This window comes from Protopterus annectens, chromosome 13.part0 (assembly GCF_019279795.1).
Source record: "Protopterus annectens isolate FY-2018-M chromosome 13.part0, PAN1.0, whole genome shotgun sequence".
Lineage (NCBI taxonomy): Eukaryota > Metazoa > Chordata > Ceratodontiformes > Protopteridae > Protopterus > Protopterus annectens.
Window position 1 is genome coordinate 864,213,372 of NC_056747.1, and position 16,574 is coordinate 864,229,945.

Sequence of the window (16,574 nt, forward strand, 5' to 3'; positions counted from 1 at the left end):
CACACAACTCATAACTTACCCTACCTATACCAACAAACCCAGTCAGTCTGGTTCTACTCTGGACTGGATTACGATCTTCCACCTATATAATTACATCATATCTATAATTCTTCCAGATTCTCACTAATCACCTTATATGCACTACACGGCTCAATCATTTTATTAAACATACATAAACTCCAATAGCAAACTAAATGGTTGCGAGTAAGGTGCCCCTTGAGACTAGATCAAAATATGCAGAAAAAACAAAAGAAGCTCGCCACAGCTGAAAGTGAAACTCCAAAACACACGTAAAAAGTTTTAATGAAATGAAATAAAAACACAGGATCCAAAGTGAGTGCTTTCACGTACAAAAACGTTTCATCAGACTTCTACAGATCACCTGATATTCTCTTTATTATATATCTATTCTGATTAATTATTTAATTACAATCCATATAATCAAGCAATCTGTACTATCATTGTGCGAGGGATATATACACAAGAAAAGCATATATGTCATACACATATTTACATAATAAAAATGATAAAAAAATAAAAAAATATATATAAAACCTATCAAAAACATATATTAAAAAAATGTATATAAATTTCTTAAAAATCTCATTTATAAAAATAATCATATATACATTATTTGAATATTTATATAAATGTGTATTACCTATCTATTCTAATTAATTATTTAATTACAATCCATATAATCAAGCAATCTCTTCTATCATTGTGCGAGGGATATATACACAAGAAAAGCATATATAGCATACACATATTTACATAATAAAAATAAAAAATAATAACATACAAAACCTATCAAAAACATATATTAAAAAAATTTATATAAATTTCTTAAAAATCTCATTTATAAAAATAATCATATATACATTTGAATATTTATATGTGTATTACTATATATAGTATATATCCTAAAAGAATAATAACATATGTACACACACATATATATGTATGTCCTCTTTTCCTGAAAACAATATACAACACCATGTAAGTGCATATTCTTAGTGTGCATATGATCTTGCTGACAAAAAGGGTTTCAGGAATATCTTATCATTGAGGCCACAGGTTTTATGTGCCTGTAGCCTCATTATCCATCTACATTCTCGTTCTTCTGTATAGTTCTTAATATCACCTAATCTATTTGTTGTCCTAATTAATTCAAGGGCCCTAAACTTAAATTTGTGTGTCATGCCATAATCAATGACATGCTTAGCTAAGGCATTCCTTTCATCCTCTTTATTGATGGCACATAAGTGTTCCCTAACCCGTTCCCTTAAAGTTCTATTCGTTTCTCCCACATAAAATGATCTACATGTCTGACATTGGGCTAAATATACCAAATTTCTAGATTTACAATCTGCATAAAACTTGAATGTATATTCATACCCAGTATCTGGATGAATTAACTTGTTGTCATTTGTCATATATGCACATGGATTACACCACCTACAGGCAAAAGTCCCTATCCTCTGAGAATATATTGTTTCATGTTTGTTCTCCTCATAACACAATAAACGTTTTAGTGATTTCATGTTCCTATAAGTGATTTCTGGTTTATATCCAACCAACTCACTATCCTAGCCAACACACTATCACTATCGAACTATAGGCCAATAGCCATACTGTCACCACTTGCCAAAATTATGGAAAGGTGTGTCCACAAACAACTTATGCACTATCTCACCCAGAATAAACTACTGACCAGCTCTCAACATAGATTCAGACCTCATCACAGCACGACCACCGCCCTCCTCTCTTTTACCGATAAAATCAACCAAAACCGGAATAACAAAAAAATATCCTCAGCTCTCTTTCGGGGCCTGTCGAAAGCCTTTGACATGGTGAACCACCAGCTACTTCTCCACACCCTGAAAACCCTGTACCTAGACAATACAGCTCTTAAATGGTTTCATGCCTACCTCTCGGGTAGACAACAAGCAGTTCTGTGGCAAAATAAGCTCTCTCACCTGCTACCAAATACCATAGGAGTTCCTCAAGGCTCCATATTAGGACCTCTTCTTTTCTCAGTCTTTATAAATGACCTCCATACAGTCATCCCCGAAGCCACCTGTATTCAATATGCAGATGACTCAACTCTAATATGTTCCGATGACTCTCTACCAAACCTACAAGCTGCCACCCAGCTCTGTTTTACTACAGTCGAAAACTGGCTCTCAGATCATCATCTGATCTTAAACCCAAACAAAACCAAACTACTTCTCTTCTACCCAACAAATACATCCCCTCCCACACACCTTACTATACAATCCAATAATGGTACCATCATCTCCCCAGATTCCTACACAAAGCTACTAGGAGTTATCATTGACAACAAACTTAGATTTGATATGCATATCAACCAAACCATTAAGTCCGTAAACAAGAAACTTGGGTCCTTATACAGGATAAAGAACTTCCTAACCCTTATGGCCACTGCCCGCTCACACCTTCTCTCTACCCTTCTATATGCCTCTCTCGTGCTTACTAACCTTAACAAATCTGACCTGAACAAACTCTCAGGTTGTTATAATCATATTGCCAGATTTGTAACTGGATTGCCCTATAGAATACACCACTGCTCTAACCTGAAAAAACTTGACTGGATAGAACTCCCAAATCTTCTCAAGATGAACCAACTCATAGAAGCTTTTAAAATTCTTAAACAACCTGATAACACCCCTGCACTGAAAAATATAATAATTCCTTACACCAATCTAAGCTGCCTTCGCTCATCAAACAGACTCCTTGTCCAAACACTCAAATCCAACAATATGGGCAGTGATGCTCTGTTCGCCAACACCACTGGAAAGCTATGGAACTCCCTCCCCAGCAACCTCATGCTTATTACTTCCCTAGTTCAATTCAAAAAGAGTCAAACTCCATTTTAAGTCGCATTGGCTATGTCCATGCTCAAACCCACACTAGCTCCTCTTCGTTAAACCAAGGCCATACTACTTCTCAAGTAAATCTAAACCCAAAAGGACAACCTAGAGTGGGGATATGTAATCAAAAAGCATGTTCATTGTACATTAGCCAAACTATAATCTATAAACTGTCTTAATAAATTCACTAGCATCTTTTAAAGACCTGTATATTGAACTGTCGTACGTTGTGTCTGTTAGAACAAGGTAACGTGTAGTATGTAGTATGTAAATTGCTTTTTATTCTTTTCTATCTTAAACACTAATATGTAACTATCTGTCTCTGTGACTATTTTGGAGCTTTTCACCCTGGGCCTCCGCTGAAAATGGACATGTGTCCAGTCGGACTATCCCGGTCAACAAATTTAAAATAAATAAAATAAATAAATAAACTCACACACTTTATCATCTATAGTTAATAATCTCCAGTTACTGTTAATAATTTCTTTAATTTTCATATTTCTATTTGTAAATGGAATAACCAATCTATTTTTATTTTCACCATGGCCTGGTCCCTTTTTGTCAATTGACCTTCTATTTTTATGAAAAAAAGGGGTACCTTTCTCCATTCTTTATGTTATAATGTATGAAAATATTTCATCTATCGCTTTCTTTGCCTAGCCTCTATCAATAAAATTACCCGCCAGTATCTTTTGTTGCTCCTGATATCTGTCCTCATGAGTTGTCAGCCTAGATGATCTTAATGCTTGGCCTTTTAATATATTCGGGTAAATATGTCTTGGGTTTGTGCTACTACGATGTAATAGATTATTCCTCCAGCATGGTTTCCTATACATATCAGTTTCTATTCCATCAGCACCCTTAGTTAGTCTCACATCCAAAAACTCTATCTCCTGTTTTGAACTTATACATTCAAATTTTAAAAAACTTGTTGCGCCATTCACATGTATAACAAAATCATTCAGTTCTTGTTCAGTACCATCCCAAGCCAGAAAAACGTCATCAACAAAACGTCCATAATATTTTATATGTTCATTGAATGGAGTGTCCCCCAATACATATGTGCCTTCCCAATATTCTAACACTAAATTAGCATATGAGTTGGCACATGGGGTCCCCATTGCTACCCCCTTTTTTTTGCAAGTAATATGTATTGTCATACATTAAAGCATTATTACTTAGTACAATGTCTAGGAGTAACATAGGTTCATAGGTTCATAGGTTCATACTAGGCTATCTGCCCGAGGGCATTTACAAGCCTAGCCCATAGTTTTGTGGCTTACGCCACCCCTTTAGTATGGGGAACTATACCCATTATTTTGCTGTGCCTCTGTTGAGCAGTGACACTGAGGTAATCCCTGGGGTATATCTGCGATCTCCCATCCATCTGTCAAGATTTCTCTTGAACAAGGCCAGCGAGGTGCTCTGCCTCACATATACCGGGATTTTATTCCACAGCATAGGGAGTCTTTGGGTGATGAATCTATCCCTCCAGCACGTCCTATTAATAGCCGTGTCGAGGTTTAAGTCTCCCGCCCTTGTGGCTCTGACGGATCTAGATTTTTTGAGGTGAAGCATATTCATCAAATCTGGGTTTGACATGGCCTTGTATGTTAGGCAAAGGTCACCTCTGAGCAAGCGGTAAGCGACTGAATAGAGCTGGAGTTCTTTCAGTCGGGCAGCATAGGACAGATGTTTGAGACCCTTTATCCTTTTGGTGAGGAACTTTTGTGGCCTCTCCAGCTGCTGCAATACCCTTTTCAATGAGTAGTAGCCTTACATACTCCATTTCCAATAGTATTGGGTATAGATGTAAATAAAGATACCACATCCAATGTAACTAATATATCATTACTTATGTCTGATGCAGAAAAAACATAATCCGCATAACCTTCTAAAAAATGTTGAGTATCTCTCTCTATCAATTTAATTCCTTCCACAACTGGTTTAAATTGCTTTTCCAAACAAATAAATGGATAATGGTTCTGTGAGCCACCCACCCCCTGAGACAATGGGTCTCGTGGGGGGGTCTGATGCATTCTTGTGCACCTTCGGTAGTCCCCTAAAGGCTGGAATTAGGGGTTTCTCTACCAAAAAATATTTATATAAATTAGTATCAATCACATTACTTAGTAGTAGATCATATAAATGACTTTGTACGTCTCTGATGATTTTGTTTAAGAACGTTCCATTCAAAATCTGATAAGTTTCATCATCCAACAACAATTCCTTCATTTTGTTATTATACATTTGTTGATGACGTTTTTCTGGCTTGGGATGGTACTAAACAAGAACTGAATGATTTTGTTATATATGTGAATGGCACAACAAGTTTGAATGTATAAGTTCAAAACAGGAGATAGAGTTTTTGGATGTGAGACTAACTAAGGGTGCTGATGGAATAGAAACTAATATGTATAGGAAACCATGCTGGAGGAATAATCTATTACATCGTAGTAGCATGCACCCAAGACATATTTACACGAATATATTAAAAGGCCAAGCATTAAGGTCATCTAGGCTGACAACTCATGAGGACAGATATCAGGAGCAACAAAAGATACTGGCGGGTAATTTTATTGATAGAGGTTATGCAAAGAAAGAGATAGATGAAATATTTTCATACAATATAACACAAAGAATGGAGAAAGGTACCCCTTTTTTTCATAAAAATAGAAGGTCAATTGACAAAAAGGGACCAGGCCATGGTGAAAATAAAAATAGACTGGTTAATCCAGATACTGGGTATGAATATACATTCCAAGTTTTATGCAGATTGTAAATCTAGAAATTTGGTATATTTAGCCCAATGTCAGACATGTAGATCATTTTATGTGGGAAAAACGAATAGGACTTTAAGGGAACAGGTTAGGGAACACTTATATGCCATCAATAAAGAGGATGAAACGAATGCCTTAGCTAAGCATGTCATTGATTATGGCATGACACATAAATTTAAGTTTAGGGCCCTTGAATTAATTAGGACAACAAATAGATTAGGTGATATTAAGAACTATACAGAAGAACGAGAATGTAGATGGATAATGAGGCTACAGGCACATAAAACCTACGGCCTCAATGATAAGATATCCCTGAAAACCTTTTTGTCAGCAAGATCATATGCACACTAAGAATATGCACTTACATGGTGTTATATATTGTTTTCAGGAATAGAGAACATACATATATATGTGTGTGTACATATATGCTATTATTCTTTTAGAATATATACATATATATAGTAATACACATTTATATAAATATTCAAATAATGTATATATGATTATTTTTATAAATGAGATTTTTAAGAAGTTTATATAATTTTTTTTAATATATATATATATATATATATATTTTTTTTTTTTTTTGATAATAGATTACATATTATTTTTTTATCATTTCTATTTGGTAAATATATGTGTAAGCTTTTCTTGTATATATATCCCTCACACAATGATAGAACAGATTGCTTGATTATATGGATTGTAATTAAATAACTTAATTAGAATAGATATATAATGAAGAGAATATCAGATGATCTGTAGCAGTCTGATGAAACGTTTTTGTACGTGAAAGCGCTCACTTTGCATCCTGTGTTTTTATTTCATTAAAACTTTTTACGTGTTTTGGAGTTTCACTTTCAGCTGTGGCGAGCCTCTTTTGTTTTTTCTGCATACATATAAAACTACCTGTAACTTAACCCAATAATCCAGATACTTTCACAACCATCTTAAAATCTTTCAGATGGTCAGTCCATAAAAACCTAACCCTAAATGAAGCATATAAATTCAACTCTATATTCCTAAATACTTTAAAAAGCCTGGCATCATCCATGAGGAAAAAAGTCAAAACCAATGCTTCTCTGTGGCTTTCAGACCATACTACAGTCCTTATGCTAAACTGAGAAAGCCTGCAAACCATATCAAAACAAAAATCACCCCCAAACTTGCAACGTTTTAAAGAACTTCACAAAAACCCAAGTCAAAGGCAAAAAACAATATTACTCAGTCCCACAATATAAACATAAATCAAATCCCAACAAATTTTGGTAATCAAAAACATTATAAACCCGGGGACAGCTTTAGTGGCACAACCCTACACCACCAATTCCCTTACCGATATAACAATCTGATTTAACTCAGATTTTATAAGCAGTATATCTGCCATTACTAAAGATGGCACCACCTCCACATGAAATTTCTCTTTACCTCCTATTACTTGCATCTCCAATTTCATATTGCAACCAGGCCATCTCTTACAAAACATTTAACTAGCAAACAAACCCTCTCTCCTTCTGTTGTCAATCTTCCCAAAGAATTCCTAAAAATGCCCTGGACCATACTGTCATTCTTTGTACCCTTTCAACCAAATTTGCAGTCTCCTCCTCTCAAGTCTCCAAGAACCATACAAGATACTCCAAATAAGTCCTAAGTAATACTCTACAAGATACAAATGTGTATGCAAATTAAACATAGTAGCGTACTCACTAGCACAGCAATGTATATAACACAAAACATTACAACTGAAAGCTGAGTACATACAGTGGTGGAGAAAAATGGGAGGATATCACAGAAAATCAGACATTACGATGTACTGTACATTGTTTTACACATATCTAATAAGATATGGCAATATAACAACAACACAGCATGTAGAAGAGATCACACAAGGGATTGAAATATAGATGCATCAACACAACCATATTATTCCAAAACAGATATTAAATTTATTAGTGCATCAAAAAAAGTGTGCTGACAAAGGAAAGCATACAGGCAATGTATGAGGAAGAAACTCAGAAACTGTGCAATTTGTGCAATTATTCCAGTAGCGTGCTGCTAGAAAAAAAATGTTAAACGGTGTTGAGCTTCTGGCTAATTGATACAGTTAGGGTTGGAATTACTGTTGGGGTCAAGATTTTAGGTTTAGTGCAAAAGTTATTGGGAACGCACTTATTTATCTGAAGTTTACTAGGGGAGCAGCCAAACAGCACTGAGCATTAGGGGTTAACACATGACACAAGAATGCCAAAGAAACTAAAACGTAAGGTGTACAACGCTGTGGTATAACCAGGGTTTCTGCATGGCACAGCATCTGAGAAAGCAATAGCTGATGGAAATGAAGTGCTTCAGATAAGGTTGGATGTAAACTATGAGACAAAAGACATCTCTAAATAAATAGAGGTGGTGACAGCAGACATGATGCCCCAACCTCAATTGAGAAAGAACCTCACGAGTGAGTTAAGCCTAACCATTCCAACAGACTAATGCCAACAACTGTTCAGAAAAATAGTTTGAAAATTGAAGGACTGTACGGAGTTGAGTGCACAAGCCATACTGTGGTCATAGATCATGAAGATGCATGGGATGGCAAAGTGTAAATTAGTTATATGGCGACACTGAAGAGGAATACAGTAAAGCAGATGTCTTCATGGGAGGACACCATAATCTAAGTTCTTAAGTACCCCACCAGACAACCGCACACATGAAAACAATGCAACTAAATGACTATGTAAATTGCCCTCAAGGCTTAGCTCATATCTGGAAGGTCATGGCTTAATAACCACGATGTTTAGCACTAACTGATCATTGTACCGGCATTCCTAACTGTGTAAATAGGTGAAACTAAACCATACTGTGGGCAAGACTGCTTTTCAGTTTATAGCATCCTACAGACCACCCTCTCAAAGTCAGGAATCCCACTCGGCTTTCCTGAAAACATTGGAGAACATGAAGATCTCTCCGAACACCATTATATTGGGCGACTTCAACTACCCAAACATTGACTGGGAGCACTACTCAAGCCCCAGCACCTTAGCCCAAAGGTTCCTGGAAATTATAAACTCAAATGCTATGGAACAACTAGTCACCACTCCCACAAGAGGGGACAACATACCAGACCTGATCATTACTAACATGGGGACTCTATGCTCCACACCAGAAGTATATCCCTCATTGGTAAGATCAGACCATAAATTAATTTCACTGGATGTCCACATCCCGACCCCACCCCCAGCCCAGAAAACCACAGTGAAAAACTTCTCAAAAGCGAACTTCTCAAAACCGAAGTGGAATCCTTCAAGGCCCCAGGGCCAGTGGAAACTACGGCCCAAACTGCAGAATCCTATATAAATGCATTCTACGGACATCTCCAGGAATGCATGGATCATGCTATCCCAAATAAAACCAAGACCCAATCATCCAAAGGCAGGCGTCCAGTCTGGTGGACCCCTGCCATAAATAAACTGCACAACAGAAGGAGGAAGCTACTACATGATAGGGCAAAATCCCTAATAGGGAAGGCATCTCTGATCAGTACTAGCAAAAAATTACGATCCCTCATAAAATCCTCCAAGGCCAGCTTCGAGAGAAAAATTGCACAGGACACCAAAGACAATCATAAGGCTTTTTTCAGTTATGTTAGGAACCTGGGATGCAACTCCCAGACTTGTTCTGAGTTGATTCTAAATGACAAAATACACTGAACCCGCAGACATCGCCAATATCCTGGCAGACAGGTTCAGTGCAAACCCCCCCCCCCAAAAGAGCAAGTATCTATCCCGGCAGAGGGCTGCCTCCCAAACATCTCTGATGCTCAGGTGAAGGCTGCCCTCTCCAAAGCAAAAAACACTGCTTCCATGGGACCAGATGGCGTCCCAGGTTGCGTCCTACATGAACTCCAAGAGAAACTAATCCCTCAAATAAAACAGCTATACAATCTCAGCTTCACTACAGGATATGTGCCCACAGAATGGCATACAGCAACAGTGGTCCCACTCCACAAAGGTGGAGCCTCTACGGACCCTGGAAACTATCGCCCCATAAGCCTGACTAGCTTAGTCTGCAAGGCTATAGAGAGGATCATCATGGAGCTCATACACAAAGACATTGGGGACCTACAGACACTAGATCCTACCGAGTTCGGCTTTGTCAAGGGCAGATCCTGCCTTTTGAACCTGGTTGACTTCTTCGAAACAGTCACCAAAGCCATAGATGAAGGGAAGGTAGTCCACACAGCCTATCTGGACCATGCAAAGGCATTTGACACAATACTCCACTTGGGCATCATAGATAAGCTATCCAGCTTAAATATAAACCCCTATGTCACAAGATGGGTCGCAAACTGGCTCAAAGACAGAACCCACAGAGTGAGAGTTGCTGGAGCCATGTCAGACTCAAAACCGGTCACAAGTGGCATCCCACAGGGTTCTGTCCTGGGACCACTCTTGTTCGGTATATACTTTTCCGAGGTACAGGCAAACGTGGGAGGACTATGGCTCACCAAGTTCGCAGACGACTGCAAACTGGGCGCCATAGGTCGACTCTCCAGCTGACACAAACATCCTTCAAAAAGGTCTCACAGAGACATATAACTGGTGCCAGTGCCATGGTTTAAAGCTAAATGCCAAAAAATGTACAGTCATACCCTTTGGCAAAAACAATGTGCCCACAAATTACCACATAGGCGGAAACCCATTAAGTACAGAGAAAGTTATTAGGGACCTGGGGACCCAAGTTGATAGCAATCTCTCCTTTGAAAACCACATTGCCAAAGTGGTTAGAAAGACCTTCTACATAGCCCACCTCATCACGAAGGGTTTCACATCTAGATCAAGAGAGGTAATCGTGCCCCTTTATTCATTCCCTCATCAGGCCCATCATAGAATACAATGCCCCTTTTGGGATGTACCTTACCAGACACCTGCAGCAATTAGAAAGACCCCAAAAGTATCTCACCAAGAGGATCAAGGGTCTCAAATAAATGCCATATGCTGCTCGGTTAAAAAAACTCCAGCTCTACTCAGTTGCATACCGCCTACTTCGAGGCGATCTATGCCTGACATACAAAGCTATGTCAAAATCCAGAATTAATGGACATGCTTCACCTCAGTAAATCTAAATCCCTTAGAGGCACACGCTCGAGGGACTTGAACCTCAGCACAGAAATAAATAGAACTTGCTGGAGGGACAGGTTCATAACCCAGAGGCTCCCTTCGCTCTGTAATAGAATTCCAGTTCATGTGAGGCAGAGCACCTCACTGAATCTCTTCAAGAAGAATCCCGATAGGTGGATGGGGGATCGTGTTTGTCCCAGGGATTACTCCCGTGTCACTATTAGACAGAGGCACAGTAAACTAAACCTTAAAAAGGGCACAGTATACTCAAATCAAGGGGTGGCATACGCCATACAGAATCGGGCTAGGCTTATAACTGCCCCAGGGCAGATAGCCTAGTATGAACCAGTCAGTATGAGAATGAAGTGCCAGCAGCAGCCATACCGTTCAACTCTCCAGGATTATTCAGTGTACATCATCTCAACACTTCGCCAAAACAGGGAGAATTAGTCTTACGCAAGTCTATACATTACAAAGACTGCATTAATACACAGTACAGTACTCTACCAGTGTTTAAAGAAAATATTATATATATTTAAAATAATTGTTTTCTGTGTACTTATTCTGGCCATGTATCTCTTCTTGAAAAGAAATACAATATCAACAAAATAAGATTAAGGCATTTTGAAGTGCAGATAGCTAGCCAAGTGATACAGCAGACAACGACTGGAGTCGAGAATTAAATTTATGCAATCATAAATTAAAACAACAGTTTAATCAAACCTATAACTGTTTATGGATTCTACAATATTTATTTAATAGCTTCTCTCAAAAATCTACATATGTCAGAGTTGTTTCACTGCTCATATTGCTGCACATGATGCGAGATGCAGACAACCATACGTTTCATCTTTGTACACGGAAGCAGTAGTCACCATTATGTCATCTATTCTTTTTTTTTCGGAAACGGATATCACCTGGCTATGCACTACAACCCATACCTTGAACCTCTCTGCATCTTCACCAAAGCGCTTCAAATCAAACCTTGCTCCAGCACCTAACCGGCAAAACAAATCAAAAGCATCCATGTTGACCCATAATCCTCCCTACCGGAAACTATTGCCATAGACAGTCATTTTAGAAGTAAATATCGCTGGTTGCTAGTAGTAGATGCTTAGCACCCCCTGTCGACCGGGTTCATGCAGTTATCTTCCAGAGCGTACGCTAGGTTGTTTTATCTTCTACTCGTTTACCTTGCTTTCTACACCAAAATTCCCCGCTATCTCCGATATGTTTGTCTTATACTTTTGATCGGTTTCTCATAATTACTGTAATAATAATACTATAATTAGTGTAGCAAAATAGCAGTTACTGAATTGAATCAGAAATTATACTTACGGATGTTATATTATTCAGAAAATGTGATCGTACCTTAACCTGTCAAGTGTACCTCATTACGAGGAACGTACCTCATTTGGGGGTCTTTAAAAGTTCATGTTCCTCAAAGTTCCACATTGAAAGGGTCTGTCACACATTCAGTGATAGTGTTTTTAACTGATATTCATTGTAAATAGAAAAGAATCATAAATAATTAAAAGATATCTTTATAAGTAAACTCAACATATTTTAACTATCCTATGATCGTCCTAGTTGAAGTTGTTAGTAAGCCATTAGTAATTGTTCCACATCTTGCCCATTTGTTCCACATTATGATGGCTGGCGTTCCTCATTTTGGAGATGGGAGGTTGAGAGCTATGGTTAAATGTACATATTTTATTTATTTGTACCTACGTATTTATTTACATTTTGGTTATGGGGGGCGGGGGGAGGTTAGAGCACTGATCAGATCACAGCATGACTAACTGCAGGCTCAGCCGTGGTCACATTCAGTAGCAACAAAAGTATAACAAGACAAACAGTGGAACACAAATAGAATACAATTTTTTTCACAGCAAAAAACACTATACTATCTATAAATCTTACATCATGTTGAGGTACACATTTTCCAAGCAGGTAAGTCAAATCAGAGGAGTAGCAAGCAAAGAGTTGGATTAGCCTTGGAATTTTTAGGGGATAACTCAAGTGTTTAGAGGAAAAAAGAGATAAGTAATGATTAAGACAGTACAAAGAGACACAGGGCTCAAGAAAGGTAAAAATAATCAATATAGCATTGAGCAAGGAGAAACAGAAGCTATGCATATATCTACAGGAATCAGACACATAGTGGTAACCAGTAGAGTAGTGGCATAAATGGGATGATGTATGAGAGAATTACCTAAGAGCAGAGTAGTGTTCATAAGTAAGTAATTGGCTAGCTGCCCTTGCAGGCCATTTTAAGCCTAGTCAGTTTCCCCTTTGGTGCTTGAATTAACCTATACCATTTGGTGTTAGATTGGCCTTACCCATCCCATGGTTGATAATTATATGTTACCTCTAGTGAGAATAACTAGGATCATACCATAAATAACTTGAAGAGACACATGTGTGTAATAAAGTATTTAGCAGCTGCCACTGTTCATTAGTAGTATAGGGGCAGTCTTGGGGTAAATGTTCTATTATCAATCCATAGATCCAAGTCGTGGTTGAGTATGGACACCAGTTTGTACCAGTTTACTGCTTTACATGGATGAGAGTCTGTTCCAGAGCAATAGTATCCTCTGTGGGATATACCTGTCCCTCCAAATAGTTCTGTTGATGTTGCAGAAAAAGTTTAGATCCCTAGACTGAATATTTGTAATGCCATTTGACTTGCTGATGTGAAGAAGATCCATTAGTATTGTGTCGGAGGATGCCTTGTATGCCAGACACAGGTCACCATTTAGCAGTCTGTAGAATACAGAGTTTAGTGACAAGGTTTAAAATCTGTCCATGTAGGACATATTGTTTAGGCCTTGAATCTTTTTAGTAAGGTATCTCTGTGGGCATTATGTTTGTTGCATCCATCTGGAAAGATACATGCCAAAGGATCATTATACTCAATGACTGGCCTAATGAATGACTATGACATTTCTATATCAAGTTGCAATCCCTTTGCTTATAGGCTGTGCAAAATAGAAGGACTTGCTTATGACAGTGGGAACATGTTGGTCAAAAGTTAGGTCACTGTTCACATAAGTTCCCAAATCCTAAAGAAATGGGTCAACTCTTAGGGTTATATTGACAATGCTGTACTTCCCCATGGGTAGATGACTTCTCAAAGGATGCATTTTTTTGGCATTTAGTTTCCGTTCATGATTTTGTCACCAGTTATTTATTTGGGCAAACCTTCCTGCAGAATGGTTAAGCCATTTGGGGATTCAATGACTGCTCCTAGCTTGCAGTCATCTGCAAACTTAGTCAGCCAAAGCCTTTTGGTATTGGCTTTCACATCAGAAAAGTATTTATTTATTTATTTTATTTTACATTTGTTTACGGGGAAGGTCTAACTGGGCTAGTTACCCACTTTCAGAGGAGACCCAGGGAGAAAAGCTCTATACAGCACCTTAGGTAAACTAGAAGATGTAGAGTAGTAGAGGATTATAGGTTTCACACATAATTATACATGGATTTGAAAAGCATTGTGAATATTATACTTAATTATACATAGATTTGTAAAGCATCATAAGTTTTACACATAACTGAACAATATAGAGAATAGTTAACAATTGCAATACATTGTAGGCATGGTTCAAGTAGTAGATTCCAGGTAGAAAAAAAATAGGAGTAATAGAAAGTCGGGGATGGTATTGGTGGACTGTAGAGAGTAAATAGCATGTATCCACAGATCAGTGGACAAGAGAAAGAGAGTGGCTAGGATGGGGTCATGTCCTAAAATTATCCAGGGGTAATGCAGGAGCACAGCCGCTTGTTGTATAGGTACTCTTTGAGAAGTTTGAATTTGGCAGTAGAGGTAGTGTTGTTTATGTGTCTGGGTCTGGAGTTCCAGACTTTTGCTATTTGGTTTAAGAAAAGACAGTCACCAAAGCTGTTGTTGGCTTTGGTGACTTTTAATAGTAGTTTATTGAATGAGCGAAGGGTATGGTTGGTCGAGTATGTTTGGATTAGGTTTTTAAGGGAAGGACAGTTATGTATAATGGTGTGGGCAACAGTAAATTGGTTGAGTGATAGTAGGTTTGGTAGTTCTAGCCATTTTAGCTGTTTTAAGGCAGTGCAGTGGTGTATTCAGTTGGGGAAGATAGTAGCAAATCTAGCTATTTTGTGATAGCAGGCCTCTAGTGTGGTAAGATCAGGTTTCCTACGGTTAGTGAAAATAGGAGAAGCATACATTAAAGTGGATAGCAGATGTGCTCTGGCAATTGATTTTCTTGTGGTAGGGGTGAGAAACGGTTTAGTTCTATATAGTGAACCAAGTTTAATGTGGACATTTTTTATGGAGAGTGCTATATGTTTGTCATATTTTAGTGAGTTGTTGATAGTGACTCCTAGTAACTTGATATTGTCAACAAGTTTGATTTTTGTATTGTTGGAGGCAAGGATGTAAAAAGGGGGTGGGAGAAGTGAGGTTTTGTTATTAGTGAATAGCATAAGTTTTGTCTTGTTATGGTTTAGAATGAGTTGGTTTTCTGTAAGATATTGCTGTATGTCAGGGAAGGGCTTTTGGTTTTTAGTCATGAGTTTGGGGAGGGTGGGAGTTGAGTAGATGATGATGGAGTTATCTGCATATCGGACAGTTGTGGAATGGTTGGATGCAGAACTAAGTTTATTGGTAAAGATGGAGAAGAGTGGTGGGCCTAGGATTGAGCCTTGCGTGACTCCAACAGAGATAGGCAGCAGGGTTAAGATTTCATCCTGCCCTTAACTGCTTGTTGACGTTCAGACTGGTAACTATGAAACCATGTGATTGCAGAGTGGGAGAGATTAATGGCAGATAATTCATATAGTAGTTTTTGATGGGAAACTGTGTCAAAAACTTTTGACATATCTAGGAAAGTGCCTGATACATGGTTGCCACTGTTTCTTAGTTGGTTGATAGAATTAGTGAAGTTAAGGTGAGCGGCAGTGGTGCTGTGTTTAGGTGTAAAACCATGTTGGGAGCTAGAGAGGATGTTATTTTGTAATAGGTGGGTCAGTAGTAGAGAATGTATGCATTTTTCTAGAATTTTGCTTTGGGAGGTAGTATGGCAATTGGCCTGTTGTTTGAAAATTCTCTGGATGTTCCTCCCTTGTGTAGGGGAATTATGTGGGAGATTTTCCAGAGTTTAGGGACGTATTGTTCAGAGATGGAGCTGTTAATGACTAGGGAGACTGGGTATGAAACAGAGTCTGCTGCTAGCTTTAGAAATTCGGGGGGAGGGGTAGTTGGTCTGTGGCAATTGTTGGTTTTAGCTTGAGGAGGATTTTTTTGATGATGCTAGTTTGTACGGGCTCAAAAGAGAAAGTGGTGTTTTGAGGCTAGAGTTACTGGGAGTAATTAGTGGAGTGCTATTATTATTATTATTGTTTAGTGGGGACTATATGGAGTTTATGAAGTGAGAGTTAAACTGGGCTGCTGTGCTGTCTGTGGGAATGGGGAGGTTTGGGGTGGGGTGGGGGGTTTGTCCTGCCTTTAAGAGTGGCTTAATGGTGGCTAAGTTTCTTAGTTGGCAGTATTTCTGGAGCAAAGTTCGGGTTTTGGATGATTGATAGTGCAGCCAGGCTCTATCTCTTTGCTTCATTATTTGTAGTGTGTCTGTACTTAGCCATTGATTTAGTTTTGCTTTGATTTGTTTTTTTGTGGTTGGGGTCAGAGAGTTAACTGTGTTTAGGAATAAATTATTGAAGTATAGGACAACATCACCCAGATTAAGGTGTTTTAAGTCCAGTTGTATTGTTTTAGAATTGAGTTGAAAGTTTCTATGGAGAAATGTCTT

General features: G+C 38.2%; 1 protein-coding gene across 1 annotated transcript in view; it reads right to left on the reverse strand.

Moving 5' to 3' along the window:
• The window catches only part of DDX52 (DExD-box helicase 52), a gene marked incomplete in the record, with an annotated part of 916,355 nt that extends 904,493 nt beyond the window's left edge, over positions 1 to 11,862 (reverse strand). Inside the window, 1 exon segment of the mRNA XM_044054582.1 lies at positions 11,727 to 11,862. Within this exon segment, the coding sequence (XP_043910517.1) occupies positions 11,727 to 11,813 (87 nt within the window).
• Positions 11,863 to 16,574: the final 4,712 nt, after the last annotated feature.